The sequence below is a fragment of the Lonchura striata genome, chromosome 16 (assembly GCF_046129695.1).
Source record: "Lonchura striata isolate bLonStr1 chromosome 16, bLonStr1.mat, whole genome shotgun sequence".
In the NCBI taxonomy this organism is placed as follows: domain Eukaryota; kingdom Metazoa; phylum Chordata; class Aves; order Passeriformes; family Estrildidae; genus Lonchura; species Lonchura striata.
The window spans coordinates 17,123,628-17,143,203 of NC_134618.1; the positions used below are offsets into that span (position 1 = coordinate 17,123,628).

The 19,576-nt window shown below is 56.2% G+C and overlaps 1 protein-coding gene across 1 annotated transcript; it reads right to left on the reverse strand.

Annotated features, from left to right (window-relative positions):
- Positions 1 to 2,655: 2,655 nt before the first annotated feature.
- On the reverse strand, positions 2,656 to 17,639 carry SCNN1B (sodium channel epithelial 1 subunit beta). The gene is made up of 13 exons (XM_031506119.2): positions 17,593 to 17,639; positions 12,246 to 12,564; positions 10,783 to 11,176; positions 9,385 to 9,578; positions 8,054 to 8,157; positions 7,457 to 7,620; positions 6,915 to 7,022; positions 5,154 to 5,271; positions 4,538 to 4,613; positions 4,294 to 4,351; positions 3,824 to 3,885; positions 3,379 to 3,454; positions 2,656 to 3,044 (listed from the first exon to the last, which is right to left on the reverse strand). The coding sequence occupies exons 2-13, from the start codon at positions 12,554 to 12,556 to the stop codon at positions 2,685 to 2,687; spliced, it is 2,025 nt and encodes a 674-aa protein (XP_031361979.2). The 5' UTR covers positions 12,557 to 12,564; positions 17,593 to 17,639; the 3' UTR covers positions 2,656 to 2,684.
- Positions 17,640 to 19,576: the final 1,937 nt, after the last annotated feature.

Sequence of the window (19,576 nt, forward strand, 5' to 3'; positions counted from 1 at the left end):
GAGAGCCGGGCTGGGACAGGGCTGGAGCCAAGCGCTGCAGACACTTCCCACTTTTACGAGGTGTCAGGCAGCTCCCTAAGCCAGCTGTGACTGGAATGGTGAGCTGTCCCTGTCCTGCAGGAACACTCTGTTCTCTTCACTCCTGCTCTGGGGAGGGTGAAGCTCACCGGCCGTGCCTCTCCCACCCTTCCCTGCCCCAGTGCAGCTGGGGAGGGTTTTGGGGCTGGTCCCTGTCTGCTGCTGTTGGCCTGGGCCAGCAGCCAGCTGGGGCTGAAGTTGTGAGGACAGGGTGAGCAGCCTGGGACCTGCTGCCCATCCCAGGGACCTGCTGGTGAGCATGTGAGAGGAGATGCAAGAACTTGGGCTCTCAGCATTCCCCATGTTTTAAGAAATATGCTGTGTGTGTTCTGGTTTTTCTGTTTTATCCCTTGGAGGCCTTTACCAAGGATGGCACTGTGAGCATTGATTCAGGAGGGGAGGGTGTCAGGTCCTTGGTTCCCACTCAGCTGTGATATGGAATCAATGCTATCACTTTACACAAGAGCTCTCCTGTGGGAAAGGAGGCTGTGCTTGTGTGTTTGTGGGGCCCAGAGACAGAAACGTTCCTTTCAGGAGACAGAAGTCCAGGACAGCTTGTAAGGGCTGGATTCCTCTGTCTTTACAGATGTTTTTGCTGCCTGTCGTGCCCTGTTGGCACTCTGGGGGTTTAGGGGCTTGCTGAGCTCAGGCTCTGCCTGAGTGGGGTGGTTCTGCACAGAGCAGTGTGGCTGGGGGCTGTTGGTCCTCCCTTCAAACAAGAACCAGCTGGGGGAGAAAGGGCTGGGGCAGAGTGTGGACATGTTCAGGGGGTACTCCCTGACTCTGGAGTCAGTGAATTTTGAACACAGAACTCTGTTTTTTTGGGGCAGAGTCAGCTGTGCTGGTGGCACCTCGTCCCCCACATCGTCCCCCAGTTCCTCTGTCCTGCTGCTGCTGCTCAGCAGCATGTGGGCCCACCATTTCCAGCACTGCCAAGGGGCTGGAGGGACCCTGGGCATGCTCAGCCCCACACCTCTGCCCCAGAGCTCCCTGTGCTTGGGGAACTTGCCATCAGAAGGATCCTGGATCCCCCTCTGCAGCCGCCCCGCACTGGGCACCGTGCCCAGAACATCATGTTCTGGTTTAACCACAGGATTGTGCTTCCTCTTGAGCTTTCACAGAAGTACTTCAGTGAGGCTGGTCCTGGTGGGTTGTGATGGGTTCCTGGGAAAGCTCCTGGGGGGAGAACCAGCTGGGACAGGTGAGCTCCCTGCCCCACTCAGCTCAGCCCCTCCAGGACCAACAGAGGTCCGGCTGCCCTCACGTCAGTGTGAGCACCCCGTGTTCTCCTCCCTGCAAGCCGCTGCCATCAACCTCGTGCCAGCACTGGACTACCCTCACTGCCAGCAGGGAAGAGAAATGCAACTTTTAGATCAACTTTTTATTATGGCAAGAATGATAATTAAACAGGCTGGTGCTTCCTGCCACCTGAGCCTCTGTGGAGTCGTGTTCTTGGCACACACCAACCGCTGTGTCCACCTGCACCATGGGTGGTACAAACCCTGGGCAGCCACACAACAGGGCACCCAGGGGCCCTAGCAGTGAAGGGAGAGCTCAGTTTCCAGTGTAGTTGTTTGGGAATGGAGATTCTGCAGACTCAGAGGTCAGAGGTAGCTTTGGTCCCATCCCAAGGCTCTGCTCCATGGCATGGCACAGCTGTGGCACACGCTGTGCCACATCTCTGCAGCGCTGGAGAAGGGGATAGGATGAGACAGTCTTTAAGGTCCCTTCCAACACAAACTCTTCTAGGGTTCTGTGATCTACCAGGCCATGGCCTTGCATCCACTGTCAGGATGTCCTGTCCTCTCCTCTCCCTGCCACCACCCTGCTCTGCTCACTGGGAATCGCTTCCCACCCACCTGGTGACAAGAAACAGTGACATGATTTTACAGCAACACTGATGTTCACAAGCTCTACACACTGAAGCCAAAGCCTGACTCTGTGAGGTTTATTGCAGGGTTTATTAGGCAGAGCTTCCTCCCAGCAATCAGTCATAGGAGAGGACAGCTTGGGCTTTTCCTTCCCTCTGAATTTGGGCAGACAGACAGTTGCCCAGCAAGTGCCTAGCCTGGCAGTGGCCAGCAGGAGCTGACAGGACCCTGCTGTCACTCGGTGGCTGGCTGGAGCTGACAGGACCCTGCGGTCACTCAGTGTCCGTGTCGGGGCTGCCAGGACCCTGCGGTCACTCAGTGACCGTGTCAGCCCTGGCAGACCTTGTGGTCACTCGGTGTCCGCGTTGGGCCTGGCAGACCCTGTGGTCACTCGGTGTCCGTGTCAGGGCTGACAGGACCCTGTGGTCACTCGGGGTCCGTGTCAGCCCTGGCAGACCCTGTGGTCACTCGGTGTCCGTGTCAGGGCTGACAGGACCCTGCGGTCACTCGGTGTCCGCGTCGGGCCTGGCAGACCCTGCGGTCACTCGGTGTCCGTGTCAGGGCTGACAGGACCCTGCGGTCACTCGGTGTCCGTGTCAGGGCTGACAGGACCCTGCGGTCACTCGGGGTCCGTGTCAGGGCTGACAGGACCCTGCGGTCACTCGGGGTCCGTGTCAGGGCTGACAGGACCCTGCGGTCACTCGGGGTCCGTGTCAGCCCTGGCAGACCCTGTGGTCACTCGGGGTCCGTGTCGGGGCTCAGCGTGTCCAGGGGCTGCACGCGCAGGGAGTCGTAGTTGGGCGGGGGCGTGCCGGGCTCGGGGGGCAGCGCCGGGGCCCCGGGCTCGGCCCCCACGGCCTCGTGCTGGAAGCCCAGGTTGGTGTGAGCCTCCACCAGCTCCGACACCGTCGGGGGCACGTCCGGGTACCGCGCCCGCGCCCGCCTCTGCTTCAGGCCCTTGCACCAGCCGATCACGTTGATGACGGTGATCCAGAGCGAGTCGATGATGATCTCCCCAAACTCAATGAGGCACAGCACCGAGCCCCCCATCCAGAACCCAAACTGTCCTCCCAGGCTCGACAGCAGCCAAACGATCTGTGGGAGGAGAGTGCAGTGAGCTGAGGAAGGGGAGCCCCTCAGATGTGCCCCACCCGATCCACCACCCGTGTGCCATGATGTGGGTGATGCCCCTGCCCCTCCTGTGCTCTGGGTCCCTCCTGCAGGGCTGGGATGAGGATGGGAGGTGAAGCAGGGGAAGGAACGGAGGGCTGTGAGCCACCAGGCAGAGGTGGCTTCATCCACTCCATTACAGCAGGTGTGCCAAAAAGCAGCCCCGAGGGACTGACAGACTGTGCCCCAGGGCACTGAGCCCGTCCCAGCTGGCTGGCTCTGTGCCTGCCCTGCCAGGAGGGCTGGGATGGGCTCTCACCGTGGTGGCAGCTGACTCCGAGATGGTGCGGTAGTTGTACTCCTGGAAGTAAATGTTCAGCTTGATGATCCCATTCCTGTAAAGAACAAAACCCACTGCCATGAGGAGCTGGCTGTCAGCCCTGCACCTCTGCTCCAGCCTGACCGAGGGACAGAGAGACACCAAGACATCAGTATGAAGTGACAAACGTTATGACACTGGAACTGTCCTTAATGCTGATTTTACTGCATGACTGAATTTGACCCAGTTTGCAGCCCTGGAGAGCCGGGGACATGCATGAAGTGCCTTTTGGATCTGCTTTTCGTGTGTCCCAGGTGAACAGGCTGCAAACCTCGTCCTCCCTGCCCATTCGCACCCACGTGCGCTGGCCCCGCGCCAAGGCTCGTGTCAGGCTGATGTTAACAGGCTCAGCAGAGAAGATAAAGTGGTTGTTCCTTTCACTCACCTGTCCAGAGTCACATTTGTTGACATATCCCTTTCATAAGACAGAATATGGAAAATCCAGTCCTAGGAAAATAAAATCTGTTCAGAAAGAGTCGAGGCAGCGAGTGCTCCCGAAGAGCAGGAGCCCTGCGGGTGTCGTGCCCGCTGCCAGGCAGCCCCGGCCCCGTGTGCAGGTGGAGGGGGCTGCTGTGGATGCAGGGCAGCTCTGCCTCAGCAGGGCACTGGCTGCTCCCCCCTGTGCTGCGGGGAGCCCCTGCTGCCTGTGGGCTCTGGGCTGACTGGGCACTGGGACAGAGCCCGGAGGAAGGAGCACTGAGGGGGTCCCTCCTCCTCCTCATGCCCTGGGGCTGCTGCTGGTCTGCGTGTGGATACCCGGACTTCAGCAGAGCTGCTTTGAGCTGGACACAGCTCTGACAACAGCCAGGGACAGGAGCCACCAGCGTCTGTTACAAGCCAGGGAGCCAGGCTTACCTCAGAGGCTTCTGAAGGCCAGTCCGCCATGGAGATGGTCATTTTGTACTGCGTGTCACTGGAGCCAAGAGGGAGAGATTAGTATGGAGATTCCCCCTCCTCTGAAGTCTCTGGAACTTCAGTTCTCACACAGCAAACCAGCCCTGCAGGGCTCGCTGCCCTTTTAGGAAAGTCAGGACTGATGGGAGTTAAAGTGAAGGATCCCTCTACCTCCACAGCAACCAGATCAGGCTCAGGTACTCACTTGCATGTTTCTTTGCAGGAGTCAATGCAGATCTGACGCTGTTTTATGCTGGATCTCAGAGAGGAATAGCAATATGCTGTTTGGTGAAAACAAAATAAAAGTATCTGTTTAGATAAGGACCCAGTTACTGAGTTATATCAGTTTCATTTATCAAAATAAATATTAAGCGTGACCATTCTGCACAAATTTGCAATCTTCCCTTTCAACTTCCATTTCCTTGAGAAACTTGGGCAAAACATTCAGACAATTTACTAATAACTTAAAAATAAACTGTCAGTTTCTGAAGACAGTTTTTATAGAGCCGCCTTGCCCAGGGTTGGTGCTTTTGGCACAGCCCTGGCTCTGCCAGCACAGAGCTGTGCTACCCCAGGGGAGCACTAGACCCTCCATTGCCCCTGCCGGGGACCCAAAATTTTTGGGTGCAGAGGCCTGGAGTGGTAGCCTGTGTTCTCTCTCTCTTTGGTGCCCAAGGGCTCCCCCAGCCCCCAGCCCCCAGCCCAGCCCAGATCTGGCCCCTGGTCCCAGCACTGGCCCAGGTGGCCACATCCCCTAGGGAGCAGCCGTGCAGGAGCTGCAGGGACAGCAGCAGAGCCCCAGAACCCCCAGCAGCTCTTACCCCAGCCTGGGTTATCCTCATTATTGCAGTAATTCACCCCCTCAGGTAAAGGGAACATGTAGTGCCCACAGCCACAGATCTCCACCATGTGGGTTTGGAAGCAGGAGCGCAGGCAGGCCTGGGGAGGAAGAGGGGAGGGAAGAGGGATGCTCAGACTTGGGCTGGGGCCTCGGGAGCTCGGGGTTGGCAGCGGCTCCCAGAGCCCCTCTGCCCCCAGGAATCCCCTCTCTTGCACTGAGCAGGAGATCTTGGGCTGCAGACAGAGGGAAGGAGGTGCAGAGGAAGGGGGGCTGCCAGAGCCTGTCCCTGCCCAGAGCCTCTCCCAGCCTTGCTGGGCTCTGGAGTTTTTAAAGCCACTCACAGGAGCTGGCCCTGGGTGAGACCTCGGGAGGAGATGGAGGGAGCTCAGCACCTGCTCCCACTCACACAAGAAACTGCTCATTTCTCAATTATTTTAGGGCTTCACAGAAGTAATATTCACACTTGCAAAAGGGAATACAAATGTTCTCTTCCACCGCAGACATGGCTGTGCTCTCCAAGCTTTACACAACACTGACAAAGGGCCAGGAACTTCCAAATCCTTCAGCACAAAGAGCAGCCATACGAATGATCTTTGTGCAGGTGCTGCTCTCCTGGGGAGGATTGTGGCTGCCATTAGCTTGGTGAGGCGTGAAGTTCATCACCAGAGATTGGAGTGCGATTCTGCGTGAGGCAGCACAAAGCAATAGCAAAGTCTGTGAGAAGATAATTAAATTTAACAGCTGTGGGTAGGACAAGCAGAGAATTTCTGTGTGATAGGAAAGGTCCACAGGGTGCAGAGCAGTCAGGCAGTGATGGTTTTGCTGAGAGGGCTCTGAAGTGGCGTTACATGGGCACAGAACTCCGTCAGCATTTGCACTTCTAGGGAATAATGCAATCCTCCCAAGTGTTTGCTTAAACCTTATACAAGCATCTTTAAAAGCTGGATAAAGTGGTCCAGTTGTTATTATATTATATAAAGGTAGAAATATAAAACCACTGCCAGCCCAAAGCTCGCCTGATCTCCAGGTGCATCTGTGAATCACCCCAAATGGTTTGGGTGTTTCCCTTATTATCACATCGCACCCTCAAGAGCTGCTTCTCTTTCCAGTACAGCCTGTTACAAATTAACTTGCGCTTACTGTTGGCTCTCCAATTTTCTACAGATGTAAGGTTTACTGACACTCAACTTTCTCATCCAATTTTCAGAGTGATGAAGAAGCAAAGGGCTGTTTCCCTTCCTGTACAAACCAGCTGCATTTTCAGGGTGAAAAATTACTTGATTCCCCCAAAGAGAAAAAAGTTAAAGATCGCAGGAGTGTTCAGAGGGAGACTCTCTCCTTTGTATTCATCTCCTGTCAGGGGTAAATATCACTTGTGTACACAAAACACAGGCTCACTTGGACATTGTCTCAGCAGAAGTTCCCCAGAGCCCCAGTGACTGTTCCTACAGAACCATGTGGAGCTTAGATCAGATATTAGGAAAAACTTTTCGTGGAAAGGGTTGTAAAGCACTTGAACAGGCTGCCCAGGGCAGTGGTGAAGTGTTCAAAAACTATGTGATGTGGCACCTGAGGACATGGCTTGTCAGTGGTGGTGCTGTGTTGACACTTGGATATGATGTGCTTGAAAGATTTTGTGATTTTATGATTCCCCAGTACCCTGCATGATAGTGATAGGCAGATTTAACTGCTCTGAGGATTTTTCCTGAAGAGTGTACTTTGATTTCAAAGGCTGTTTTACCTGTATGGAGTAGGAGGTGTTGTACTGGCTGTAGAGGTTTTGGACAGGGACGTCGGAGCCGTTCACGGTGCAGTCGCTGTAGGGATAACCCATCCGCTCCAGCTCATCCTGGAAAGAAACCCCAACACCAGGCTGGCTCTCCTTCTCCACAGGTCCCTGGGCCCATTTTCCAGAGGCTTTGCAATTCTGGGCTCCTCACTGGCTTTGCTAAAAATTAAGTCAGTGGTGGCAGAGCTGAGGAGGCTGCAGCCCCTGCCCCAGGAGGATCCAGGCAGGGAGGCTGCTCGGGGCTGGGAAAGTGCTCTCTGACACGCTGCAGAAAGAGACACCCACGACCTGAGCCCAGGATTCCGGCCCCAATAAAGCACTTTGCCAGGACAGTTACATAAAATCCTCCATAAAGCGCTCCAGCCCCTGACAGGTGTGTACCTTGTCTCCTTTGGTTTGAGCCAGTTCAGCCAAGACTTAAAGCAAACTTGGTTCTGGTCCCATCAGATAACATTATTCTCAGACAATCTGCTCCCGAGGAATGCCACACATACCACCAGCACTCCAATGGAGGTTTCTGTCCCAGCCATGGCGTAGATGCCCTGATCCTTGAGGAAGGGGAAGCTCTTCTGCTGGTGCAGCATGAGCCTGGCCCCAGCGGCAGAGGACAGGTAGGGAATGTAGTCCTGCTGGCTGATGTCCAGAATCAGCTTCAGCCCTGGGACACCAGGCAAAACACAACAGGAATTGTATTGGAAGGGGAGGCTTGGGGAAAGAAGGGAGTCTATTTTCTTCTCCCTGTTCCTTGGGATGAGCCAGGGTCTGGCTGCCGTGGCAGCCTGACCTGTGCAGGAACACTTATGGTGGTGAATGCCCAGAATGGCAATAGCTGGGAGCAGTCAGGTGCTGCCTCAGACATTTCAATACTCTAGAGGATGCCATTCAGCTATGTGTCTGTAGTCACTTTTTTCCTGTGTGGCACATTTTCCTTTTGGGGCTCATCCCCTTCTGGATAGCATCTGTCCCCCGTTGCAGTGCTCCAGGGACAGAGGAATCATAAAACTGTCCTGAGTGACAGAATGGGCTCCAAGAGACAGAGACCTCAGGTCTGCCCCTCCAGTCCCCTCCTCCACCACAGAGTTCTCCCTTACCGAACTCAGCCCCAGGGTTGGAAGAGTTCAGAGCCTCTTCATCCATGCCCCAGTTAAAGATGTAGCAGTTACCATGGTCTGGGTGGTAGATTTGGGTGAAATTCCTGGAAGAATCATACACAGAAAACTGTGACTCTCAGGAGGATAAAGGGGTGTGACATGAAGCAGAAGGTGGGCCCAGCTGTGCTGGGGTTCACCTCCCATTGCCTCATCTGCTGAATACCTGCACAGGTGTTCCTATCAGCACAGGGACTACAGCTGATAGCACCTCAATCCATCTGTTTTTGGAAAAAAGGCAAGGCAAGGTACAGGCGTCTGCTGGGACATGGCCCTGGGGACAGCGCTCAGCTGGATGGAGAGGAACATTTGTCACACAGGTGAGAGGAAAACCTGCTCAGTCTGAGCTGTGGTTACAGGTTTGGGCTGGCATTATAGCTCGTGCTTTGATGACAGCTCTTGGTTGCCCTTGTTGCAGAAGGACAGGGCTCCCCACAGCCTGGGGTGCTTCGGTGTGCTCCCCTGTGGTATTCACAGAGAGACACTTGGCTTTCTCAGGATTTCTCCTGAGAGAAGCTCTGAGAGAAGCAGAGAAAAAAGAATCAAAACAATTCTTATCTCATTCACTGCTCCTGTTTGTACCCATGTGGAATGTGGTATGGAGATTGTTTACCCAAGGTGATTGCTTGACTGGATTCTGGTGATGGTGTTTTGGATTCATTGACTAATTGGATCCACGTGTGTGTCGGGACTCTCAGGAGAGAGTCATGGGTTTTCTAGTTAGTTAGTTAGTGATATAGGTAGTTAGTGATAGTTCTTGTTATTGTAATATAGTGTAATATATGATACAATATAGTTTAATAAAGTAATTAATTAGCCTTCTGAAGTCATTTGAGTTCAGACTTCATTCTTCCCGCATGGGAGATCCCAGCACTGATACTCCCCTTCCTCAGCACTGAGGATGGGAACTTGGGATTCATAGCAAACAAAGTTGGCTAAAATGCATTTCTCAGAGCCTTGTGCAAAAGGGAGGGGGCTGTAACTGGGGGCCATGCTGCTGACTCAGCACCTGGTTACCACTGCATACCCTGGGTGCTGCTGGTCTTGATATGTCACGAGCAAAACAGCCCATCCAAAACTCTAACTCAGCCAGCACTGTTCCAAAAGAACACATTTCAGGATTACATCCAGAAAACCTCTGGGAAGTGTTGTGAGAGGTGAGACTCAGCAGCAATCTCATTAGTAGCTGATATATACCTTAAAAAGAGAAAGGAACCTGCATGCTGTTCATTCCTGCAGGGACGAAAAGGAGCAGGGAGCTCGTGTGCACCTACTTGTAGTTGCAGGGCTCGGCCCCGTAGAGACAGGCCAGGATCATGTCCTCTGCCTGGTAGCCCATCCTGATCTTCTCGTGCAGCGGGACCCTGGAGAGGATGGAGGTGGACTGCAGGATGTACCACTCGGTGACCGCCTGCGCCGCGCTGCTGAAGTTCCGGTAGGTGCAGTTGTCAGAGCCCTGCTGGCTGCACTGGGGACACACAGCAGGCAGCCCTGAGCCCCAGGGACAGCAGGGACACGGTGTGACCCCCTCCCCATGTGCTCGCCTGGATGCCAGCCCTGCCTGCAGCTCCCAGGCACGGAGAGGCTCAGCCTGAGGGAGCTACAGGCTGCAGACACACCCAGAGGCTGTCACACCGAGCTGGCTGTCACACCGAGCTCACAGTCACACCGAGCTCACAGTCACACTGAGCTGGCTGTCACACCGAGCTGGCTGTCACACTGAACTGGCTGTCACACCGAGCTCACAGTCACACCGAGCTCACTGTCACACCCAGCTCACAGTCACACCGAGCTCACAGTCACACCGAGCTGGCTGTCACACTGAACTGGCTGTCACACCCAGCTCACAGTCACACCGAGCTCACAGTCACACTGAGCTCGCTGTCACACAGAACTGGCTGTCACACTGAGCTGGCTGTCACACTGAGCTCACTGTCACACCAAGCTCACAGTCACACTGAGCTGGCTGTCACACCAAGCTGGCTGTCACACCGAGCTCACAGTCACACTGAGCTGGCTGTCACACTGAGCTGGCTGTCACACTGAGCTCACAGTCACACTGAGCTCACAGTTACACCCAGCTGGCTGTCACACCAAGCTGGCTGTCACACCGAGCTCACAGTCACACCGAGCTCACTGTCACACTGAGCTGGCTGTCATTACAGGGTCCTTCCCCAGGGACATTTCTCTGCTGGGCAGGTCATACATCATCCCCAGGGTGACCCCACAAGTTAACAGAACGTGTCCATTTTGGACCAATTCTTTAAGGCTGGAGTTTTCCCAGCCTCCGAGGTCTGCCCAGGCAGGGTCCTTGGAGCTTCCATGGGAGCAGGGGTGAGGGGCTCCGGGTCCACCCTGTGCCTCTGCACTGCAGACTGCAGCAGGAAAGGGATGGGGCAACAGCTACAGATTCTCCCTGGCATTTTGGGTGCCTGACCCAAGGAAGGGGTGAAGGCGTCTGGGAGCCTGCAGGAGCTATCCTGGCTCTGTCCTGGGTTCAGCCTGCAGCAGGGCTGGGTCTGGGCACAGGCAGTCCCCAGACCTGGCACAGCCAGACAGGGCAGAGTGGCCATGGGCAGCTGGTGGGGAGAAGATACAGATCTCCCCGCTGCATCCCTGCCGAGGCACCCATCCCTCATCTCTGCCCACTTCCACTTTGGGACTCCTCTCACCAGCTTCACTGCCAGCTTGTACTTCTTCTCTTCTGACGTGGTGTTGCCTGGGCCAGGTGCAGCAGTGGTTTGGTTCCCCTCAGTGGTTTCATTGTCCATGGTTTCGTTGCCCCCAAAGAGCTGGTGGCCCTCAGCAGTGTCGCTGCTCACACTGGTTCTGTTGTCCATGGCAGTTTCGTTGGCTGCAGCAGTCTGGTTGGTCTCGAAGATGTCCAGGATGATGGGATTGTCTTTGTCGTGCTCGTCGATGAGGACCAGGGGGATCTGGTTCCAGAGCTCCAGGTTGAGTGGCACGGACCCGTTCTCGCTGCTGTTCCCTGGCTGCAGGATCCTCTCCAGCGCCGCCTCAATGAGCCTGTCCAGCTCCTTCAGCAGGGGCTTCACCTCTGAGTACCTGCGGGACAGGGAGCAGTGACCAGCTGGGGACACTGGCAGCTCACCTGCCAGGCTGCTGGCTTGGCCCTTCCTGAATTTCCTGGGGGACAACGGAGCCTCCATGCAGAGCCCGGCCAGCTCGGACACCGTGTCCCAGCAGGCTGCAGCTGGGCAGAGGGGCACTGGGAGGATAAACAGGGAGTGCTGCAGGGCTGAACACACCAGTGCTGGGCCACACGGGTTCTAGTTCAGTAATTCACTACAGTTTACACAAAACATCTCTAGCAAATGGAGAAAAAAATACCCCAAAGCAATTCCTGTGTTGGCTGAGAGTGTCTTGCCTTGGGCTACGCTCTTGCATGGATTTAAAACAAGTATAAATTTAAAGCAACTCTAATGAAAATCAGTGACTCCTTTGAAAACACAATTCAGTTCTGTCTCTGTGGTGATTTCTGGCAGACAGGACTGTGGAACCAGCTCTTAGAGACTGGAGTACAAGCAATGAGAAGAATGCTCACAGTGAGGAAGGGGAAGGAAGGAAGGAAATTGTGGGAAAAGATGGAAAGACTGATTCTGGCTGGGAAAGGTGAGCTGAATTTGGTTCTTTTACGAGCTGAAGAAAATTTGCAGGGAGGTAAAAACCTTCATTAGATTGATATGGGCTGAAATTGTGTTAGGAAAAACTCTTCCCCATGAGGGTGGCAGGCCCTGGCACAGGGTGCCCAGAGCAGCTGTGGCTGCCCCTGGATCCCTGGCAGTGCCCAAGGCCAGGCTGGACAGGGCTGGGAGCAGCCTGGGACAGTGGGAGGTGTCTCTGCCCAGGGAAGGCAGTGAAATGAGATGAAGGTCCCTTCCCAACCCAGACTGTTCTGGGATTCTATGAAGCTCATGAGAACTTGCAGGCAGATGAACTTCCTCTGGCCCTAGCCACTCATCATATTGTTCTTCATTTGTTTGTAGGGCCACCTGGTGACTCCACTGATGCTCCTAACGTGGCATCTCAGACAGGAACCTCACAGTACCTCACACTGGCAATGTTTCTGAGAGGTTAGGGCACACATGGGGAAATTGGGAGAAGAAAAACTTACTTGAAGGGGTTGGCATTGCAGATGGTGACTGCAGGGAACTTCATGGTCTTAAAGCCAATGGAGAGAGTCGAGGTGACATTGTAGGAGAGGTAGGTGTTGATGAGGATCCCCCACTGCCAGAACACCAGGGACGCAAAGAGCAGTGTTAGGAAGAACCAGATTAATTTCTTCTTTGGCCCCTCCTTGATGATGCGCTTGGGGCCGTGGGTGTTGGTGTTGTCGCAGTACCAGACCAGCAGCTCCTTGTAGGTGTAACCAGGGCCCTTCTGCAGGCGATGCAGCGCCCGCACCAGGTACTTCTTCAGGTTCATGCTGCTGCCTGTGGGCAGGAGAAACACACCAAGCCAGCTGTGAGGAGGAGCGGGGGCTGTGCCACACCAGTGCTGTCAGCACAGCAGGAGCTGGGACACAGGGATGGTCACTGTGACGGCACGGCCGTGGTTTGTGACCCAGGAAAAGCTCAGAGGCTCTGCAGGAGTTTGTGACCCAGGAAAAGCTCAGAGGCTCTGCAGGGGTTTGTGACCCAGGAAAAGCTCAGAGGCTCTGCAGGGGTTTGTGACCCAGGAGAAGCTCAGAGGCTCTGCAGGGGTTTGTGACCCAGGAGAAGCTCAGAGGCTCTGCAGGGGTTTGTGACCCAGGAGAAGCTCAGAGGCTCTGCAGGGGCTTGTGATCCAGGAGAAGCTCAGAGGCTCTGCAGGTCGTGCCAGGGCAGCCACATGGCAGCCGGCCTCCTGGAGGACACAGAGGAGCTCTGGGACTGGCCGTTCCGAGGTGCTGAATGCTTCTGTCACATTTTGGGTTCTTGCTGGCCCCACCAGAGCTGGGTGACCGGGACCTGCCGGGTGACTGCCAGTGCGGCGGCGGCCCCGCAGCGTGGCAGTGCCTGCCCGGTGCTGCCCGGGGAAGGGAGTGCTGGGCACACCGAGCCAGCTGGAACCCTGTCCCAGCCTCAGCCAACACTAGATGGACCAAGCAGGACACGCAGCATTGGCTCGGATAGAGCTCAGGCTCCCAGCGTTCAGGGTTCAACCCCACGTGGAGCCTGAGACAATTTTGCTTTAAAGAAGTATTAGAGTGCATCCAGCTTTCAGAGGGACAGAAGAAGAGGAACTAGAAGCAGCAGCACCTTTCCTAGGACCAGGAATGCTGTCCAGGGCTGCTGCCCGCTGGAGGAGGGACAACAGATTGGTTTTTTTTCCACCAAATTCCTTTGTCTGTCAGATGTTATCAGTATGGCCCCCCCACTCCCCCACTCTGGTGAGGGATGCTGCATACTTGGCATTCATTTTGTGAGTAAATAGAACATTTTGTGCTGCTATTTTAAGGTTAGAATCTGTGTTACTAAATCTTAACATCCCGAGGCAGGATTTCAAAAAGAACCTGAGGCAGCCACTCAGAACATTTGTCACATTTAAGCTGCAGGAGAGCAGAGTTAAAGATTAATGCTGGGAATAGGCCCCATCCTGGGAGGAAGAGTGCCGGAATAATGCAGCAAGAGTTCACTAAGGAGCAGCACTCGGAGGGCAGGAATGAGAGTGACACAGCATTGCTTCCAGGTGAGCAAAGAAGGCAGCAAAGGTCTGCACGGGCCCCGGGGAGTGAAAGGAGGTGGTTCTTCATACTTTTCAAGAATAAAAAAGGTGATACTGATTCCTTGATCTGCTGGTCAGATCTGCAAGCTCTCCTGAGTAGCACATGGAGAGTTTGGTGTAAACCAAACAGATTTTGAAGTCTCACTCCATGACACAAGGAGAGGTGATGGTTTTCACTGCATGCCTGTTACCTGTGGTGTTAGATGCAGGTATCCTCTGTGAGAGAGGACTTTGGGAAGAGCAATCCCAGCTGCCTCCTCTAAGATCCGAGGCTCTACTCCTATTGAAAAGATTTTGTTCCCCAAGGAACTTGTGTCCCTGGACTCCCAAGCTCACCACCTCATCCTCCATGACCCTGTGCCTCTGAGGCTCCTCCTGCTGCTGCCTGGGGTGCTGAGCTCATGGAGGGAGCACAGCTGCTCCAGAGCCTGGCTGGGTATTGGGCAGGTACCCGGGGAGAGGGAGCAGTGACCTGAGCCCGAGGTGCTGCCCCAGCCCAGCCCAGCTCTGCCCAGCCCAGCTCTGCCCAGCCCAGCCCAGCCCAGCCCAGCCCAGCTCTGCCTAGCCCAGCCCAGCTCTGCCTAGCCCAGCCCAGCTCTGCCTAGCCCAGCCCAGCCCAGCCCAGCTCTGCCCAGCTCAGCTCTGCCCAGCCCAGCTCTGCCCAGCCCGGCCCAGCCCAGCCCAGCCCAGCCCAACTCTGCCCAGCCCAGCTCTGCCCAGCCCAGCTCTGCCCAGCTCAGCCCAGCCCAGCCCAGCTCTGCCCAGCCCAGCCCAGCCCAGCCCAGCCCAGCCCAGCTCTGCCCAGCCCAGCTCTGCCCAGCCCAGCTCTGCCCAGCCCAGCCCAGCTCTGCCCAGCTCTGCCCAGCCCAGCTCAGCCCAGCCCAGCCCAGCCCAGCCCAGCTCTGCCCAGCCCAGCTCTGCCCAGCCCAGCTCTGCCCAGCCCAGCCCAGCTCTGCCCAGCTCTGCCCAGCCCAGCTCAGCCCAGCCCAGCCCAGCCCAGCCCAGCTCAGCCCAGCCCAGCTCTGCCCAGCTCTGCCCAGCCCAGCTCTGCCCAGCCCAGCCCAGCTCTGCCCAGCTCTGCCCAGCCCAGCCCAGCCCAGCTCTGCCCAGCCCAGCTCAGCCCAGCCCAGCTCTGCCCAGCCCAGCCCAGTGAGGCAGGCAAGGAAATATTTTCTGCCTTTTAAGAGCTCCGATAACAGATTTAGGTTAGATTGCCATTTCCAGCCCCTGCCTGGCTGGTGCTGCCAGCTGCGTGCCCTCGCTGTCCCTGCTGTCACCAACCACTGGCTCCCGCCACAGGGAGACCCCACTTGTGTGCCAGTCTCTGGGGTCACTCATCAACCTGCCAGTGCTGGGAGAAATTATTCCTTTTTATATGGGATAAAAGAAGTGGCAAGGAGCAAAACCCACATTTGAATATGCCTGGATGACTTTTCTGCACTGTATATTCTCATTTTAACAGTTTTCTTCTTCCCTTTATTTCCAAAAAGGTTTCCAAACAGGCTTCTTCCTCACTGACAGCTGGAAGCTGCCCAGGTGAACCCCAAGGCCCTGTTAAGGGGGCTCCTCCCTGGCACAGTGCTCAGAGCTCGGGGGCCAGAGCTGCTCGGGACAGGGCTGCTGCCAGGTTTGGTGCCAGCCTGGAGCAGGTCCAGCTCTGCCCCATCAGCAGGCTGCACCTGAGCAGAGAGGTGATAAATGAGGGGTGTAAGGACCCACTCTCCATCCGTGCACTGACAGCTGTGTCCCCTTCCCACAGCCCCTCCAGAGGGACGAAGAGGAGCAGCGATGGAGCAGGGGCTGAGCAGGGCTGGGGGCACAGAGTGCCACCCCTCGACAGACTCAGAGCCCCGAACCCTTTGCAGGTGGCTTGGGCAGCCAGCACTGCTTTACAGCTGTGCCCTGCTCCAGGCTGCTCTGGTCACTGCAGGCTCAGCTGAACGGGCTTCTGGAGCTGAGCCAGGGCCATGAGATGTGGCCCCAGCGTGCCAGGGCCCCTCTCCTGGCAGCACGTGCATCCCTGTGATGAGCAAAGCCATCCTAGGAGAAACCTGCTCCTGGTTCCAGTGGGGCTTCTCTGTGCTGGGGACGTTTCCTCCCTGTCCCAGCAGCTGAGTCCAGCCCTGCCTCATCCCAGCATCACCCTGGGTGAAACTCCTCCACCTCACAGTGACATCAGACTCCCACATTACGAAATGATCCTGTTGACTCTGTCGAATCTCCTCTGAGGTTTTCCTAGGGCAATTGCCACTCGAAGGAAATAAAGTCATGAGCAAAACTCGGCCCACTCCTGGAAGCTCCAGGGTCAGATATGGGCTGCAAACCATGCTGACACTACCAGCTGATGACACCGTGATTGCTCAGCACTTTCTCTCCTGGGACACACCAGTCACTCCTCTTTGATGACCAGCTGCTCACCTGCCATCTCCCCTGAACCCTGAGGGAAAAGCCTAGTTTTCCAAAGGAGACATCTACAGTTTCTAGTGGTATTTTTGCAAATAAGAGGAATTCCTTTTATTACCTCATAAGTTTACAGGTTGGCAGTTTGAAAAGTGGAGCAGCCACGTGTCAGAGAGCAAGAAAAGCCTGTCTCAAGGTGGGGTCAGATGCTCTTGCTGCTGGGGCTGTGCAGGGCCAGTGGCCAGGGCACTCGGTGCCAGCTCCAGCGCCCGGCTCCAGCCCACGCAGGCGCCTGCGGGTCTCCAGCGCAGCGGGCAGCGGCAGCGGGCAGCGCTCAGGAGTATTTATTTACAGTCTGGGAGCTCAGATAGCGCTGGCCTGACTCTGTGCCGGGTGCCAGGCACTCTGCTCCCGTTCTCCTGCCCAACCCCGAGCTCCCCTCTGCTCTGCAGCCGGGCTGGGACAGCTGGGGGTGCTCACCTGGAGAAGAGCAGCTCCAGGGAGAGCTCAGAGCCCTGCCGGGGTCTGAAGGGGCTCCAGGAGAGCTGCAGAGGGACTGGGGACAACGCATGGAGGGACAGGACCCAGGGAATGGCTCCCACTGCCAGAGGGCAGGGATGGATGGGATTTTGGAAAGAAATCCTTCCCTGGGAGGGTGGGGAGGCCCTGGCACAGGGTGCCCAGGGCTTGGAGCAGCCTGAGGTAGTGGAAGGTGTCCCTGCCCAGGGAAGTGGGCTTGAAGGTCCCTTCCAACTCAAACCAGTCCATGATCCTGCGGTTCCCGTGATGTCCCTCTCTCCCTCTCTCTCCTGGGACAATCACAAGCCGTGCTCCTCATGTGCCAGTCAGGTCACATTGCTGAATTCACTTTGCTGCTTGGGACAGTAAGAGGAGCAAACCCCCAAGAGCACAACGCCATCCCCTGGAATGCTGCGAGCACTCTGCCTCACTGGGAGCGCCGTCCTGGGGGAGATGGCACGTTTCCAGTACCAAACCAAACACTGAACTACTCCAGGAAGATGCGGTTTGCTCCCATTCTCTTTTATCAGGGAGATTAAAGGAAACCCCAGTGTAAATAAAAGTTAAATCCGAATTAGTACCCCTTGCCGCACGCCGGGTACACCCCAAATCCCTGCCCAGCACGAAACCTGCCCCGCTGCTGCACAGCCGGCAGCGGTCGGTGACCTCAGGCGCGCAGCAGCGCGAAAGGCGCCAGGAGCAGCCCGGTCCAGCCGCTCCCCTCGGCCCGGACCCTGCCCGGGGATGCCCAGGGCGCTGGAGATGCCCTCGCAGCGAAGGGACCGGCCAGCAGCGGCCCCGCGCCCCGGCCCGCCCCCGGCCCCGCTGCCCCGTACCTGCCGCCCGCGCGGTCCGGCAGCGCTCCCGCCGACACCGGCACCGGCGCCGCCGCCCCCGGCCCGCCCCGGCCCGCCCCGGCCGCACGGGCCCGCCTCCCGCCCCTCCCGGGCTGGTCCCGGTTCCTCGGGACGCTCCTGGGGCTCGCTCCGAGCGCATCCCCGGGAGCGCCGCCTGGCTCGGCGGGCCGGGGCCGCCTGGCGCAGCCTGGCACCGGGGGCACGAACCTCGCAGAATCTCGGAATCACCCGGCAGGAAGGGACTTGGGAACGCAGAATCCTGGCACGGCTGGGGCTGGAGGGGACCTTTAGAGCTCCCCCCGTTCCACCCTCTGTCCTGAGCAGGGACACCTTCCCCTGTCCCGGGCTGTCCCAGCCCTGTCCAGCCTGGCCTGGGACACTGCCAGGGACCCAGGAACAGCCACAGCTGCTCTGGGCACCCTGTGCCAGGCCTGCCCACCCTCCCAGGGAAGGATTTCTTTCCAATATCCCATCCATCCCTGCCCTCTGGCAGCGGGAAGCCATTCCCCCTCATCCCATCACCTCACTGCTTTGTCTTCCCTGGTGCCACCTGCCCCTGGTGCCAGGCTTTTGGCATGGGTGAAATAAATGCAGGTGAGGTGCATTAGGGTTTCAAAATAGTTTTATAAGCTGTTTTAGAAAGATCCTAGAATATTTTTTTCTATTTTAAAGTAAGAATAAAATCTTATAATCTTGGCAAAGGCTGCCTAGGACAGTAGCGGAATCACCAGCCCTGGAGGGATTTAAAAGCCATGAGGATGTGGCACTTGGGGACAAGAGTTAATGGTGGCCTTGGCAGTGCTGGGGAAATGGTTGGACTCGATGATCTTAGAGGGCTTTTCCAACCTGAATGATTCTTTGGTTCTATGTTAATTTTTTTTTTCCATAAAAAGCATCCCTTCACAGCTGCTTGCTCCCCTGCCTGCTGCTGGGCACTCTCCTGGCAGGAGTTTGAACACCCCGAGCCTGTCAAGTGTGGACTGGACAAAATACTGATTTTCAAATAGGAGGGGCAGAGCTCTGCCTCAGTGGCACCAATGGACTTATCTGGACCTTGACGATCTCTTTCCAGGTGAAATGAGTGCTGCTTCAATAAAATGACAGAATGAACTAAACATGGAAGCAGCTCTTCCATTTGCTTCAGGGCTGGGAGGCAGCAGCTCAGATGGGGCCGGGGCCCTCCCAGCCCAGCCGTGGGTGATTTTCAGGGTGATTAGCATGTGCTTTGTGATTTCATGACTTAATCTCAGTATTATGTGTCTTGCAGGCTGACTCCTGTTGAAACCCTCAGGGGGCTGGAGAGACATGCCCCCCATTTTCTGTGTTCTCCTAGCCCAGGGCCAGCCCAGTGTGGCCCAGCACAGCTGTACAAACACATTTGTGGGTAAAATCTTGAGCATCTCGAGCAAAGTGGGAGACGTCAGCTCCTCCCAACAGAACAGTGAACATGTACAAACCTCCTTGGAACCATAAATCACTGCTAAGGGCAGAGCATTGTACAGGGGAGTGATTGCCTCTTGCTAGGAGAGGTAATGGCAGATTCTTGTTCAATCAGGACTTGGTCAGACTTTCCCAAATGTCCCCGTGTTCTGTTATTTGGGAACAAAAGGGATTTTTATTTTTAACTGGCACAAGTGTACCTTGTGCCATTGTGTCAGGAGTGGAATGTGGGGTTGTGTTTGAGGAGTATCTCCAAGGGAAGCTGGAATGAGCAGGTTTGATGGACGAGGACCTGCCGGGTTCCTCTGTCCTGTCACAGTGATTGCCCTGCTCTGGCCATGCTCTCCCAGAGAACAATGTCTGTAACCAGCCCTGGCAGCTCTGGCCTGGAAATGGAGCGGGTGGTGTTGGTTCCAGGGTTCGGAACATCAGCTGTGCAGCCAGCAAAGACAAATGACCTTGAGCTGGCTTGACTTGCCATCATCTCTCAATTGTTTATGAGGAAGTTTATTTCATAACAAAA